At 44.7% G+C, this 13,104-nt stretch overlaps 1 protein-coding gene across 1 annotated transcript in view; it reads left to right on the forward strand.

The window, feature by feature from the left end:
- Positions 1 to 13,104, forward strand: part of CAMTA1 (calmodulin binding transcription activator 1) — a gene marked incomplete at its 3' end in the record, with an annotated part of 309,542 nt that overhangs the window by 293,154 nt on the left and 3,284 nt on the right. The window contains exons 21-23 of the mRNA XM_082493415.1: positions 1,108 to 1,301; positions 1,493 to 1,567; positions 6,523 to 6,553. Of these exons, the coding sequence (XP_082349541.1) occupies positions 1,108 to 1,301; positions 1,493 to 1,567; positions 6,523 to 6,553 (300 nt within the window). The remainder of the gene's footprint in view (positions 1 to 1,107; positions 1,302 to 1,492; positions 1,568 to 6,522; positions 6,554 to 13,104) is intronic.

Consider the following 13,104-nt stretch of genomic DNA (forward strand, 5'->3'; position numbering starts at 1 on the left):
AAAGGACTTAAAAATATGCATGAATGCATAATGTTTCTGTTAAGTGGCCATCTTACTTGCATGCTTTAAAAGGAAAAGGATGTAGAATAAAGAAGATTTTCTTCTAGAAATAATGCAGTGCTAGATGGAATTTTGGATGTGTGACTGCTTATGCAAATTTGCAAGTTCAGTGGATGCTTATTACAGACTTCTAATGAGATTTAGTTTTGCCTGTGACAGGCTCAATATTAGACTTGCTTAATTAACTGTTGTGGTTTAGGGGTTTCGTTTGGGTTTGGGTTGGGTTTTTGTTTTTTTAAGTTATAATCCTATGCTATTCCATTTGAAATGCTTGGATTTTAATGGATATATGAACAATCAAAACTTTTGCAGTATTGTGCTAACAAGAAATTAGCTGTTTAAAAGTTAATTGTCCTAGGAAAGTGGAATACACTTGTGAACAGCAAATTCAGTTCTTAAAGTAAATTGTTTAAAAGATAGTTTTAAATAAAGACAAAAAAGTGTATTTTGGTTTTAGTTCATTTGTTAGCGTTTTGGAATAAACGTTCACACTGCTTTATCTGTATAGTCGCTTAGGTGGGCGTATTTTGCTGCTGCTGTTATGAGTCTTTACAAACAATGGCTGCATAGAAGTGAGCATCCTGTACTTTGTAATGAGATTTCTGTACGCAAGGGAAACAAACAATTCCTCTAAGTGTAGTCAGTTGGTTTATCTTGAATGTGGTACAAACATGAAGCAGTGTAAACATGACTCCAGATCATCTCCCTTTGTTCTGGAGTTGTTTTTAAGTGTAGGACAGCTGGATCTGGTCATTAGCACGTACATGTCGAGCCTCTGCTAGCTAGGTAGTAAATAAAACCACTCCTGTCAAAACTCTTCCAGGGGCAGCAAAACAGGCAGTTGCTTTCTTGATGTAGACTAGGTTCTGCACCTAATCCCCCAGTTGTTCCAGTTTGCTGTCACCCTTTTCTCACACAGTTCCCACTGAGCAAGCAGATGCTCATTTGCTTCTCATCATGTCTTAGTGGTACAAGAATCTTACTGTGGCAACCTGCTTCTTGATGGTTTTATTGGAATGCCTCAGCTTCTCTTTGTTTCTCTTGTAGTATGCACTTTATAAAAAGATGACGCAAGCTGCCATTCTTATCCAGAGCAAATTCCGAAGTTATTATGAGCAGAAAAAATTCCAGCAGAGCCGACGAGCTGCAATGCTGATCCAGCAGTACTATCGCAGCTACAAAGAATGTGGGAAGAGGAGGCAAAACCGTCGGGCAGCCACCATTGTACAACAGAAACTCAGGTGAGCTGTTTGGATATCAGGTGCTACCAGGACCTTTATATATAGTTTTTACACTGATTAGGGCTGTGCCGTAATTTACAGACAAAGGCCAGTGGGAAAAGGACAGTGGTTCATAGGATAATTATTTTTGCATTTAGTATTAGTCTCCCCAGTTTTCTTACGCTTCAGTGTTGGATTTTTTTGTGTTTTAGAAGCAGTCTGCTTACCAAGAAGCAGGATCAAGCTGCTCGCAAGATTATGCGGTTTTTACGACGCTGCCGCCACAGGTATGACACTATCTTTTGGTACCTGTCCTTCATTAGAGCAGTACAACAATATTCAAGTGTGTCAGCAATGAGTGCAGTGTAAAAGATAACAGAATGAGCTCACTACAGATTTTTTTTAATCAAAAAACAAAGCCCAGCTGCTTCCAAGGTAGACTGACAAAAATGAAATCTCTAATTTAGGACTGTCGCTGAAAGAGAACCATGTTCAGCTCTATTGGTGATATGGTAAAGCAGGCCAGGTTGTGTTGGGCAGACACAGAATACGGAAACTTTGAGCAAATCAAGGCACATTACTTCAAAAGTTGGACTTAAAGACTGAAAAAATGCTTACTGAATTATAGCTACAGGTTGTAAGTGCTACACAAAGCATTTGTGGTATGTGGGAAAGTGCAAAATGTGACAACATCTGGTGTACACTGGAAATGCCTTTAGTTTGGTCACAGGATCATTTGGTAAATTCATCAAATACGGGTTCTTTTTAATGTGGAGAGGTGGAATGTGCCAACAGAGCAGCAGACAAGTTCACGTCAGCCACTCCACACATACCTCAGTGAGCTGGGAGTACAGGCACAGACATGAAGATGAATCCTCTCCTGACAGTGTGGGAACCTGCGCAGGCTTGCCAGCGTGCTCACGTGTGGCAGCTGGCGCTACATACCAGTACTCTGCTACATGCAGGGCGTTTGTTTTGATTTTTCAATGAAAGGATCCCACATATGATCAGGTTGCAAACTGGAACTTTGCCTAGACAAAAGTGAATTCAGACGTTTCTGACTCTGCTCCCTCCATTCTCACCACACATGCATTTCATCCACTCAGGAGCTCGTCAGACCTGGTGCATTTGGAAGCCTGTCTAGTTCAGCCCAGTGATGTTGAACAAGGAGAGCTCAGAGAGGCATGTGGTAAACTTGATTTTTAGAAACAGACTCGGTCATTGTTGTAGGATTTCAGAGCTGCAGTTTGCAGGAGGTCAGTGTGGCTCATGTTGTGGAAGGACATCTTAACTTGCAGGTTCAGTGAGAAGTAACATGTGTGGACAAGAAAGAGGGCTTTATAGTTTCCAGGCCAATTCCAAATGCACTTGAAACAGCCACACTGGTTCATGAAGAAGCACCAGTGGCTTCTTGCTCTCAGCAGGGCATGTGGAAGAGACCAAGAGGTTTGTTTTGTTGTGTTTGTTGGGCAGCTTGTCCCACTGAAGCAGGTGGAGGCTTGGAAGTTCTGTGTCCTCTCAGATCTGCTTTGAGATCCAGGCAGTCCCTGGGGAAGCCAAGCCACATGCCCGTTTCCGTCCGTGGAGGCTCTGGGGTCCACCTGGCAGAGGCTTCTACAGCTGACACTCGCGCTTGAGCCCAGAGCATATCACACAACTGGCTCTGTCGCTGCGTTTCCCAACAGTATCCAGGGCGCACCATGCGCTTCAGCCACACTCGGTTATGTCTCCAGCTGTCGAGTAACCTAGACTCTCCAGGGCTTAAATTGCCCATGATTCCAGCAGTTTTTCTTGCCTTCAGCTCATCACCTTCCTTTTTCTCAGCATCTGCTGTTTCCTTTGTAGAGCGAGATCCTACTCGTTCGCATCCCTGAAGTTTGCAGGCAAGTCCATCCCCTTTGCCTGTAGTCACTCTCCTCTCTCCAGCAGCGTGGTTGCTGCTGCTGCGTCTCTGGGAGATGGGTTTAGGTCTTGGGTATTGATAGGAAAGAAAAAGAAGCAGCAGAGGGGGGAATCCATCGTCAGTAGGCTCTTTGGCTTATGCCACACTGCGCAGTACTTGAATTTCTGCAACAGTGCTGTCCTGTCTGTGTCCATAGGCACTTTGTTAGCAGCTGTGGTTACTTAGGAATTTGTTCATGGTTCTTGGCTAGGATGCAACAAAAGAAAAAAGTAACTTATTTCCGCTGAAGATGTTAACTGTGCTTCAAAACTGCTTTGCTTTTCCTTCCAAAGTAAAAGCGATCACACATTTGTGGCTGTGTACTTTCTCCAAGCAACAATAAGGGTTTAAAACTGTAACTAATATTAATAATTGACACAAATTTTAACCACGAGCATTCTGGCATCGGCAAATGCTAAAAATAAAAGCAAGACTTGCCAAAATGACGAAACCAGGATTTAGGATCTGCTTGAAAAAGACCTAAATTTACCAGCCTATTAGTTTTACAGAACTGTTCAGAAATGTGACAGGTTTGGGCCTCTTTCCCCATATTCCTCCTGCTTGCCAAGAAAGCTCTAGCAAGGAGTTGCAAAGAAAGATGTTTTTGAAAACACTTTGTGCTCTGTGCACTGAGGCTGTGTCTGTGATCCCGGGGTCACACTGCAGGAGTGTCTCACAGACCCTCAGACTCTCCTGGCTGACGGTACCATACAGAGGGATCTGGTCCCTGTGCTTGTTTGCGCTCAGTGAAGAAAAGCACAAATCAGGTTCTTAGACCTTTATTGCCACACGGGATTTTGTAGACCAACAGATTGAAGTCTTTTGCTTGTGTAAAAAACTGCAAAGGAAAAGCGTAATACCGGAAATGATACAGATCTGCTTATTAAAACAGAGCTTCACTTGCTTCAGCGTCTCAGCTGACTCGGACTGAGCGGTTTGCCTACTCGCCCCCCACCCCAAGGGGGAGATCCACGCACTTTCCCCAGCACAGCCATACCCTGGCGAGACCACCTGCATTCACTCCTTCCTACGCTTGGCTCTGCGACCCCCTTTCTAAGCTGCCCTGTTGGTGGTGTGTGTACGCTGGGGTGCCGGGTGGAAGATGAGATAATTGCTTCCTTCTCATCTATTCTTCAAGCTTTCTGAATTTTTTTTTCTGTGTCTTAATAATTACATGCATTCCTCACTGCTTGACTTCTCTTGCGTACCTCTTTCTATGGATAGAGTAATAAAACTTAGGATGTTAAGTAAGTTTAAAACCACCTCTATATAAGCATCCTAATTATACCCATTCTGTCTACTGTGCATCCTGTGTAATACCCACACAGGATACAACTGATGGTGATGTGACTGGTACTTAGGTGAACAGCCCCACACACTGCTTCAGAAGTGCTGCTTGTTGGAATCCCATAACAGACTCCTTAAAATGCTCAAAGTTAGCACACTGCTGCTATAAACAAGAAATTAAGCAAGCCCCAGGCTCCATTAAAAAATATTTCAGCCATCCATGCTCCTGAACATCCAGGGGCAAGCCATAACAACTACCGGTATTTAATGCTCTGTAGCGTAAAAATGGCACTAAGGAGCCACTTGTTAAACTTGTATGCCTTGCCAGTACGAGGGACAGAAATGACATATTTTTGGAAAATGTGAGGGAGTAAGAGAAAAGAGAGCATGTACAGGAACATCACAGAAACAGGATCTTGTAGCAGATTTCTGTCAGCTGATAGAAGCGGGGGAGGAGGCTGTAAAAGCCACTCGCAGTCCGTCATAAGGATAGTGGGTTAAGTGAAAAGGCAGTGAATTCTTAAAGTTCAGCAATTTAGCCTTAAAATATGAAAATGTTTAACCTAGGGTTTTTTTGTCCACACGCAGGTTCTGTTGCTGGGCCAATAAGACTCTTAATAAGAGCTTATTCTGTAGCCTTTAGGCAAGATTTACTCAGGCTTTCCTCTGGCATCCATCTGGTTGGTGGTTGTTTTCCTATTTTAAATTGATCAAAGTCTACTTTAAGCTAACTATGAGAACTCTTTCTCTGCTAACATTCAGAACAGCTAAAATGGTCCTCTTGTCCTATTTTGCTTATTAGCTTTTTGGCACAAAGGCTCAGTAGCTTCCTATCAGCTTGAGGCCGCAGGGAGCATGTTGGTCTTGTGTTTTCTCATCTCCTGAACTTAGGCTTGGTGCCCGATCAGACAGTATTTCAGGTGTTTAGAGAGAGTTAAAGAGAGGTTCTGCAGTTTGAGTTCTCTCAGGAACGCATGTGTAGACATTGATGAAAATCAGAAAAGAAATGTAAGTTTTGGTTGAGTGTATTCTTAGAGAAGATACTGGAGCTCTAGTAGCTGAATATGATCAGGGGTCATGGAGACAAAAGTCATTCATCAGCAGCAGTCATTCTGACGGTCAGGCATGTATCGTTTCCTTTCAACTTTGGGAAAAGAAATATGTATTTATCCATCTATTGTCATACACTCAAAAAGTCTGGTGAGAAACATGCATCAGCCATAACATGGTGTCAGCATGACTTGTCACTTGGTGTTTGTTGAGGATGAGAAAGGGGAACTTCCCGGCCTCCCAGCAAAGCTTCACCCATCTTCCCATGGTGCCCAGACCTGTTGGCTGGCACTTGACTAACTTCCAAGCTAAAACTTGCCATTACACCAGCTGTGAGTTGAGCTGTCTCCTGGCACACTGTCCTGTGTGAGTCAGAATCAAGGGTTTGCATATTTAATGGTTTTGGGAAGACTCTGCCTACTTAGTGATCCCCAGATATGACACATCTAGAGCTCCAAGGAAAGCCAAGAGCTCCGAAGTGGGTTTTGGTTTTGCTGAGCTGAATCCATATATGGTCCAGGCAGTCAGGTTTAGTGGGAAGGTAAACTCCTATTTCCTATTCTTCCTCTGATTCTCAGGAAAAATTTACTCTTCTGAGAGGTACCTACACGATTGCTAGGCAGTGATTATGATCCACAGTGTTTTTTATGGAGTAGCGCTTAGAATGAGGTAGAAAACCAACAGTTGCTGCAAGGGAAGGCAGGATGGAGGTAGAAATGCCATGGGGTTGACAGCATTGGGTTTCTTTTACTTGCTTGTTACTTCTCGCCATAAACCACCTAAACACAGGACTGCTCTTCCCTGGTAAAGAGGAGGAGTCCAGTAGGCAGGAGTGGGAAGGGTTCTTTCTCTCCAGGCAAGCAGAAGTGTTGTCTCCTCCTCCCTGAAGTGAAGCTCTTGGTAAGGTATGGTTTTTGCCATGTGTGTGCTAATAGCTCTTTGGTGTTGTTTTGCAATCTGAAGCCCACTGGTGGACCATAGGCTGTACAAAAGGGTGAGTGTAGCTGCCTGCTAGCCAGTTCCTCTCTTCCATTTTAAATAATTTTGCTTTCTGCTTGCTTGCATGGGGCTGCAGCCGAGATATGCTAGTAAGTTTCACCTCCATTAATGATATAAAACAGAATCCTGTATAAACTAACCCTACTGCAATGACTAACACTGCTGCTTTTATAACAGGACAGAGCTCCGCAGTAGATGTTACCAATGCATGAATGTGTGAAAAGGGACACGTATATTCATCATGGGCATGCTTAGGCGGCATTGTTGGTGGGGCATTTTTTTCGGTATCCAAAATGGCTGTTAGTAGATTTTGGAACTTGAATGGGGTCTACACTCGTGCACACTCAATGAGTAACGATGTCCTTTGTCATGGGACTGTGACAGCATTCAGGCTAGATTGTGGGAAGCTGCAGCACAGATACAGCCTACTCTAGATGGGTATTTGTTTCTGCCTGAGCCAGAGAGAAGCAGAAGAGCTCTTCACACTGCTTTTTACTCCCTAAGGTGATTAAGTACCAATGCTTATCTTCTTGAGGTTGGTCTTTGGTAAGTCACATGTCTGGTTACCTTACTAGGGCCAGCTTTTTGACAACTGTTTCTCTCAGCTGTTAATCTGCGTAGCGGGAAGGAAAACTAAAAACCTAACATGAAGATGCTATAACTGTGTTATAGTAAGTGCCAAGTGAGCTTCTGTCAGGAGTCGCATCCTCAGCCTGAAGAGAGTCCGCTCACCTCTGTGCTCGGTCACGTTAGAGGGCTGTTTGCTCCCCGACAGCAGGGTGGGAATGTGTGGAAGCGTTCCCATGGCAGCTCACAGTTCCTGTACGAGCAGGGAGTGCGGTGACTTTCAAGACACATGGCTGAGTTGTCAGCAGGAATGCTCAGTACCACCTTGCATTTGAGAGGTTGTAGAACAGCAGGATTTTTCTTTGTCAAAAACTGCAGTTGGAAATAACACCATTTGTGTGCTTATTACTACTATTTCAATACAGGAGGAGAGGCAGAGGGAGGGATGACCTGGACTCCTGCTTCTGTGTAACATTCAGAAAATAATACTGAATTGTTGATTGTGGAGTTTTAGTGACTTTGGATTGCAGAGATTATTTTTATGACTTAGGAGTGAGAGTATGAATCGGGGCTTAAGCCCGCTGGAGGCATCGTTATTTGTTTAACTGTTAAGCATGACAAAAAGCAATAGCTAATGACGTTTATTTCCAAACTATGACTTTCATGCTACCATTTTTTGCTGCATATGCTGAGTTTTTTACAAGTAACAATTTGGGTTCTTTACTAATGACAAATTAAGTAGGAACTGGATGAAACAGGGACAAAGGCCCGGATGTGCCTTAAGTGCTCCTTTCATGGCTCTTGCCCCGATGGAGGAAGAGAAAACATTAGTCCTGATTGCGGAGGCTACAAAACTGTGAAGTTATTATTCAAAAACTATAGCTCCAGGTCTTACAATGTATGGTAATGTGCTTTATAACTAATGCAGATTAATTCAGGAACAGTGTTTAAAAAAACAAACAAACAAAAAACCCTTCTATTCTCATAATGATGGAATGACTGGGTGACTTGTTTTTGACTGATCTGATGCTTTGTGTATAACTAGGGCTGGTAATTTTTGGTCTACTGTTTTAAAAGCCTCTTGAAGAAAAAAGCAATTGTGAAAAATAAAATTCACTGTAAGTAACTTAAAAAAAAGTCATTCTGATTAGATAAATTGACCTTCCTCTGTTGTAAGGACATAAGTGTCTACTTTTATATGAAGAACCATTAACAAGTTTAACCATCTTTAATCTTGGGGTCAGCTGCCATATCCATGGGACAGTAAAGAGTGCTGCAGACAAATGACATTTTATTTAGCACCAGTAGAGCAGTGTGCTGCTGGGCAGAGCTGCCAGGGGTTGGGGCTGCCTCAACAGCACACCTTCCCTCCCCAGCAGGCAGCGTCCCGACCTCCCTCCTCCTGCCCTGAGGTCAGCTGGAGCAGGGGCTGCTGCTCCTCAGCCCCCATGGTGCAGTGCACGCCTCTTGTGGCTGGAGCCATGACCTCTGGTGTGCAAGCCTGGCACCATCCTAACAGCCCCCCGGCGTGCGGTGGGTCACGGGACAGAGGGCTGAGCTGCCGGGGCCGTACCAGCCAGAACGGGGGATGCACCCACTGTCGTTTCTCTGAGCAAAAGCTGAGTGCCGCAGTGCTGCCAAGGGTGTGAAGCCCTTTCAAAAGCAGCAGAAGTGGAGGAAACTGGTGCACGATAGGAGTTGCAGGAAGACGAGAGTCGGATTGAATGTTTTTGTCCCTGCACTGCCTCAGGCTCGTTCTGCAGCAGGGGGCTTCCTGGCAAGACCTGTTCTCTAACACCGCCTGGAGATAACTGGGGGTCTCCCAGTCTTTCCTGGTTTTGCCTGGCTAGCTGTGGACCACGTCACACAGTGTGTAAGAAAAGGGACTGGCATGCATGTCCGCAGCTAGATGCTGGGATGCTCAAAATACATTCCTGCCTCCAGCTACTCCTGTTCTTGCAGTTTTGGTGTTCTCTTCTTAGTCTTCCTTCTCTCCAGGGAATTCTGCTTAACCGCCTGGGCTGGCTGCATGCAGGCATGCTGGCACAGCTCCTGCCGCGTGCTGCTCTCGGGCACCTCCGTCTGCCCTGGCGCCCATGGGCTCAGTGCACTCTGCGGCCCTGGGAACGGCGCAGGCTGGAAGCCGTGCATCGCTCCCACCAGCAATGCTGCGTGTAACCTTTGCGTGCCAGACAGGAGGGGAGATGTTTTAAGACCTTTGTTCTATGAATAGGAAAAATAATTTAAACTTAAAATGTGCATACCAGAGTGAGCTAGTTGGGTTCAAAACTGAAAAGAATGGGCAACATACAACTTGAACGTAGAAGAATAAAGCAATTATGCTATTATGCCTTCCCATTCAAGGCTAGGATTCCTATTAAGAGCGCAGATGCAGTCTCAAGATGCACTAGAACTGACCTGTGTTGCGTGGTCGGCGCACCAGTGGAGGGGAGCAAGCGCAGGGTCCAGGTGCACAGCCACTGCACCGCTTGAGGGGAGCCCTGAGGGCGCGCTCCGCTCCGCAGAGGCAGTATGGTGACTCTGCTGTAGGGGCAGCTGCCAGGATAGTCAGCAGTACTGGAGGAGAAGGGGTTGTTGCTCTTTAAGGCTTTGGGTATGTAACAGAAATTAGCAGGAAGCAGATTCTGGAAGTTCAGTAGCATTTGCAGGTTTTGCCTTTAATGGCAAGTGATGTGGGATTGATCGGGAAATTGGGGAGTTCTCTGCTTATCTGGGAAGGGTAAGCTATGAACTATCACAAAGTGTATTAGCTGCTGTTCTGCCAAAATAAGTCTGTTAGAGCAAATGATTCTTTGCTGCATTGCATTCTGATAGCAACCTACGTGCATACACTGCTGACGTGCATGCACACAAGAAAAATATTTCTGGCCCTTCTGATGTGCGCAGGCTGACAGGTCCATATATGCCAAAGGAATACATGCAAACATATGTCTGCCTGCAATACACAAATTTGATGTATTCTGTACAGTGACACTGTGCTTATGTAGTCTGGTTGTGCAGATAAATGATCACAGCGTTTGCTTCTATGTTTCAGTTTGAAAACCTCTTTTCAAATTGATTTCATTAATTTCTGGATTTACTTGGGTTACATTACTGCAGGATCAGGAAAGAGGGAGAGGTGGGAGATTTTATTGACCAACTTATGTGAGACAAAACTAGCTGTCTTTCTGCAGTATAAATTAAAAGACTTCGGGGGGACCACAATACAAAACATTACTATTGCCTTCAAGTAATAGTTTTCAGGGGGAAACCTGTTCCAGTGGACATATTTCAGCTCATAACAGTCCCTGCTACACAAATGTTTCCCTGCTCTTTGGTTAAACCGTCCACTGTAGCCTCCTGTGGAGGAGACCTTGGCTCAAAGTCCAGATACAGGACATGAACAAAAACACATGGCCGCTTGAACACGGCATGCTCTGCCATGCTCTCGGTAGGCAGGTGATCTGGAGCAGATCATGAGGAGGAGCAAGTCACTTAACATCATTAGTCTAGCTGATCCCTTTCTGCCTATGGTGAAACTTCTGTCCTCTCTGGGGCAGAACAAGTGCCTTTGTGATCATGAGTAATAAAGAATGTATTCACGTACAGCATCTTTCATTTAAAAATAGATCCCCTTACCCCCCACCCTGTTTCTTACGGTTTGATTAAATGCTGCTCTCCAGTTTGGGGAGTGTGCATGTAACGCCTGAAGTCAGTTCCTCCGGTAAGTACAACTTTATTTCATACCTGAATAAATAACATCTACTACATTTTGTTGGTCTCTGCAAACCCTTCCGTCTTGGCGTTTCAGCAACAAACCCTTTCCTATTCCTGCGCACCTAGGACTTGTATTTTTCGTGTGATTTTATATGTGCTATGCAGCAGCCATTGCATTTAAGTACCCAGTTTCTTATGTCTCTTAGTAAGATTGAGAATGGGGGAAAATTTTAAGGGATTGAGAAGTCCTGTTGGTTTGAGTTCAGGACGATGTGAGAAAATGTCATATTGGGATATGCATCACTGTGCCTGCAACGAAAGTTTTCAAAGTAATTTCTTTTTTCATTTACCTCTTGCAGGGGCTGAATGTATTTGGAGCTCAAATGTGTGTGTTAAATCGTAGACCGCGTGCTCTGGGGTGTCATTCTTATTGGGCCTTTCTGTCTTTTTTGTTTTGCTGCCCAAATGAGATACCTGGAAAAAGGCAAGAGCTCCCCTTTCTTAAATGTCCCACAGGCCATTTCAGCTCTCAGAGCAACAGGTAACTCGCCAGCCAGCCTTCTCTGGCTCCTGCACCCTGTCCTTTATACTGATCTTCAGCATTCAGATTCATTAAACATTTCCCTGGCTGGGCATTATGGAGTAGATTTGATGAAGCAGCTTTGTGTTACGCTTTACCATGAAGCCATTGTTTGCTGTAACTTTTTCTGAGTCGGCCCAATTCATTTGCTGACACACTCCCATATGAAACTGGGGAGGGCGCGTGGGGAGAGGAGCTGCTGCTGCTTCTGGGGCTGTTGCTTTCTACATCGCTTCAGCACGTAACGATGCAACCTCCTGTATGGCGTCCGAGTGAGTAACGCAGTCTGAAGGGCAGAAGCTTTGTCTGGCTGGAGCAGTCTGGGAACTGGGACGTAGCTCCCACGTGTCAGGGTTCAAAGCTGATCGTTGACATCATCTTCTTTTCCCTTTTCGTGCATCAGCACCACAGCTGTGGTTCAGACACCTTATCAGTGGTCATCTCTATTGCACGTGCTTTTTCTGTCCATCTGCTCTTCAGCAATTGCTGAGGGAATGACTTTGTCCCTTAGAGGCGCTTACCATCTAGAGGAAATGTCATTTGAGGAGGTTTTTGTTGAAGGTTTCATCAGTGCCAAACTAAATTCCCAGTCCTTACAGTTCTGTGCATGGTTTCAGCAGCTGCTGAAGTAGGACGGCACTTCTTGTGTGGAGTCTTGCAGCAGCCAGAGCCTGTTACCCCTCCTGGCGCGCTTCGGCTTGCAGCCGTGCATCAGTTGAACTGTCCTCACCTCCAGTCCCCGTGCAGCTGGAGGCACTTCCAGAAGTGATCCAAACCAGTGTACCGGTGCCTGTAGACGTCTGGAGAGGGTTGTGCACCATCCGTCAGCACGTGGCCTGCTGGTGTTACTTGCTCTCAGCGCTCTCATTTTTTCTGTGTTTTGGCACTTTAAAAAAAAAAAAAAGTTTCACTGTAAGTCTACCAAGCTGGATTGAAACATCTTCTCTAAGAACATCCTTTCTGCTGTACAATTCTGTAAATTCCAGTAGTGTTCTTTTCCTTAGAGCAGTTTATTAATGCTACACTTGGGCCCTCTCCCCCTGCCTGAAGCGAAGAGTGGAAAAATACGAACCAAAGAAGATGACCTTCTAGCAGGAACACAGTGCTATATTGGTCACTGAAAAGCTCTCCTAGCAGCACTTACTCAGCGTATTTCTATTTTCAAGGGTCCTAATTTGTGCAAAATTCTTCCCTGGTCAAACTGTATTTTTACTGCATTTGAAAACTTAGAGGGTTTATTACACCAAGCGTTAATGAAGAGGAAATACCAGCCCCACAGTCACGTTGACATTTCATATCGTTGTAACAAAATCAAATCAAAGTACCGCTGAGTAAGGAACTTACTCAAAAAGAAAAGTAGTGTTAAATGAGGACTAAAAGGACTTTTAAGACACAGGAAAGGCTGCAGTACAGACTATCCAATAAAGAATTAATTGGTTGAAAACAGTGAATTTTAGGTTCACTTGGTAAAGCAATTCAGAGGGTTGTTTATGAACAGTTACTTTAAATGATAAATAGATTACCTTGGTCTGGTATCTAGCTTGATGCATACACTGGTTCTGGCGCTTCATGTTTAGCCCTGGTTTGGGGAAGAAGGCAGCTGTTCACAAGTGTCAGTCTGGCTGTGGATTTGCTCAGTTGCTGGTAGCAGTTAGAGGTACTTCAGTTCCACTCCGGCTGTG

This window comes from Vanellus vanellus (assembly GCF_965231255.1).
Source record: "Vanellus vanellus genome assembly, chromosome: 20".
Lineage (NCBI taxonomy): Eukaryota > Metazoa > Chordata > Aves > Charadriiformes > Charadriidae > Vanellus > Vanellus vanellus.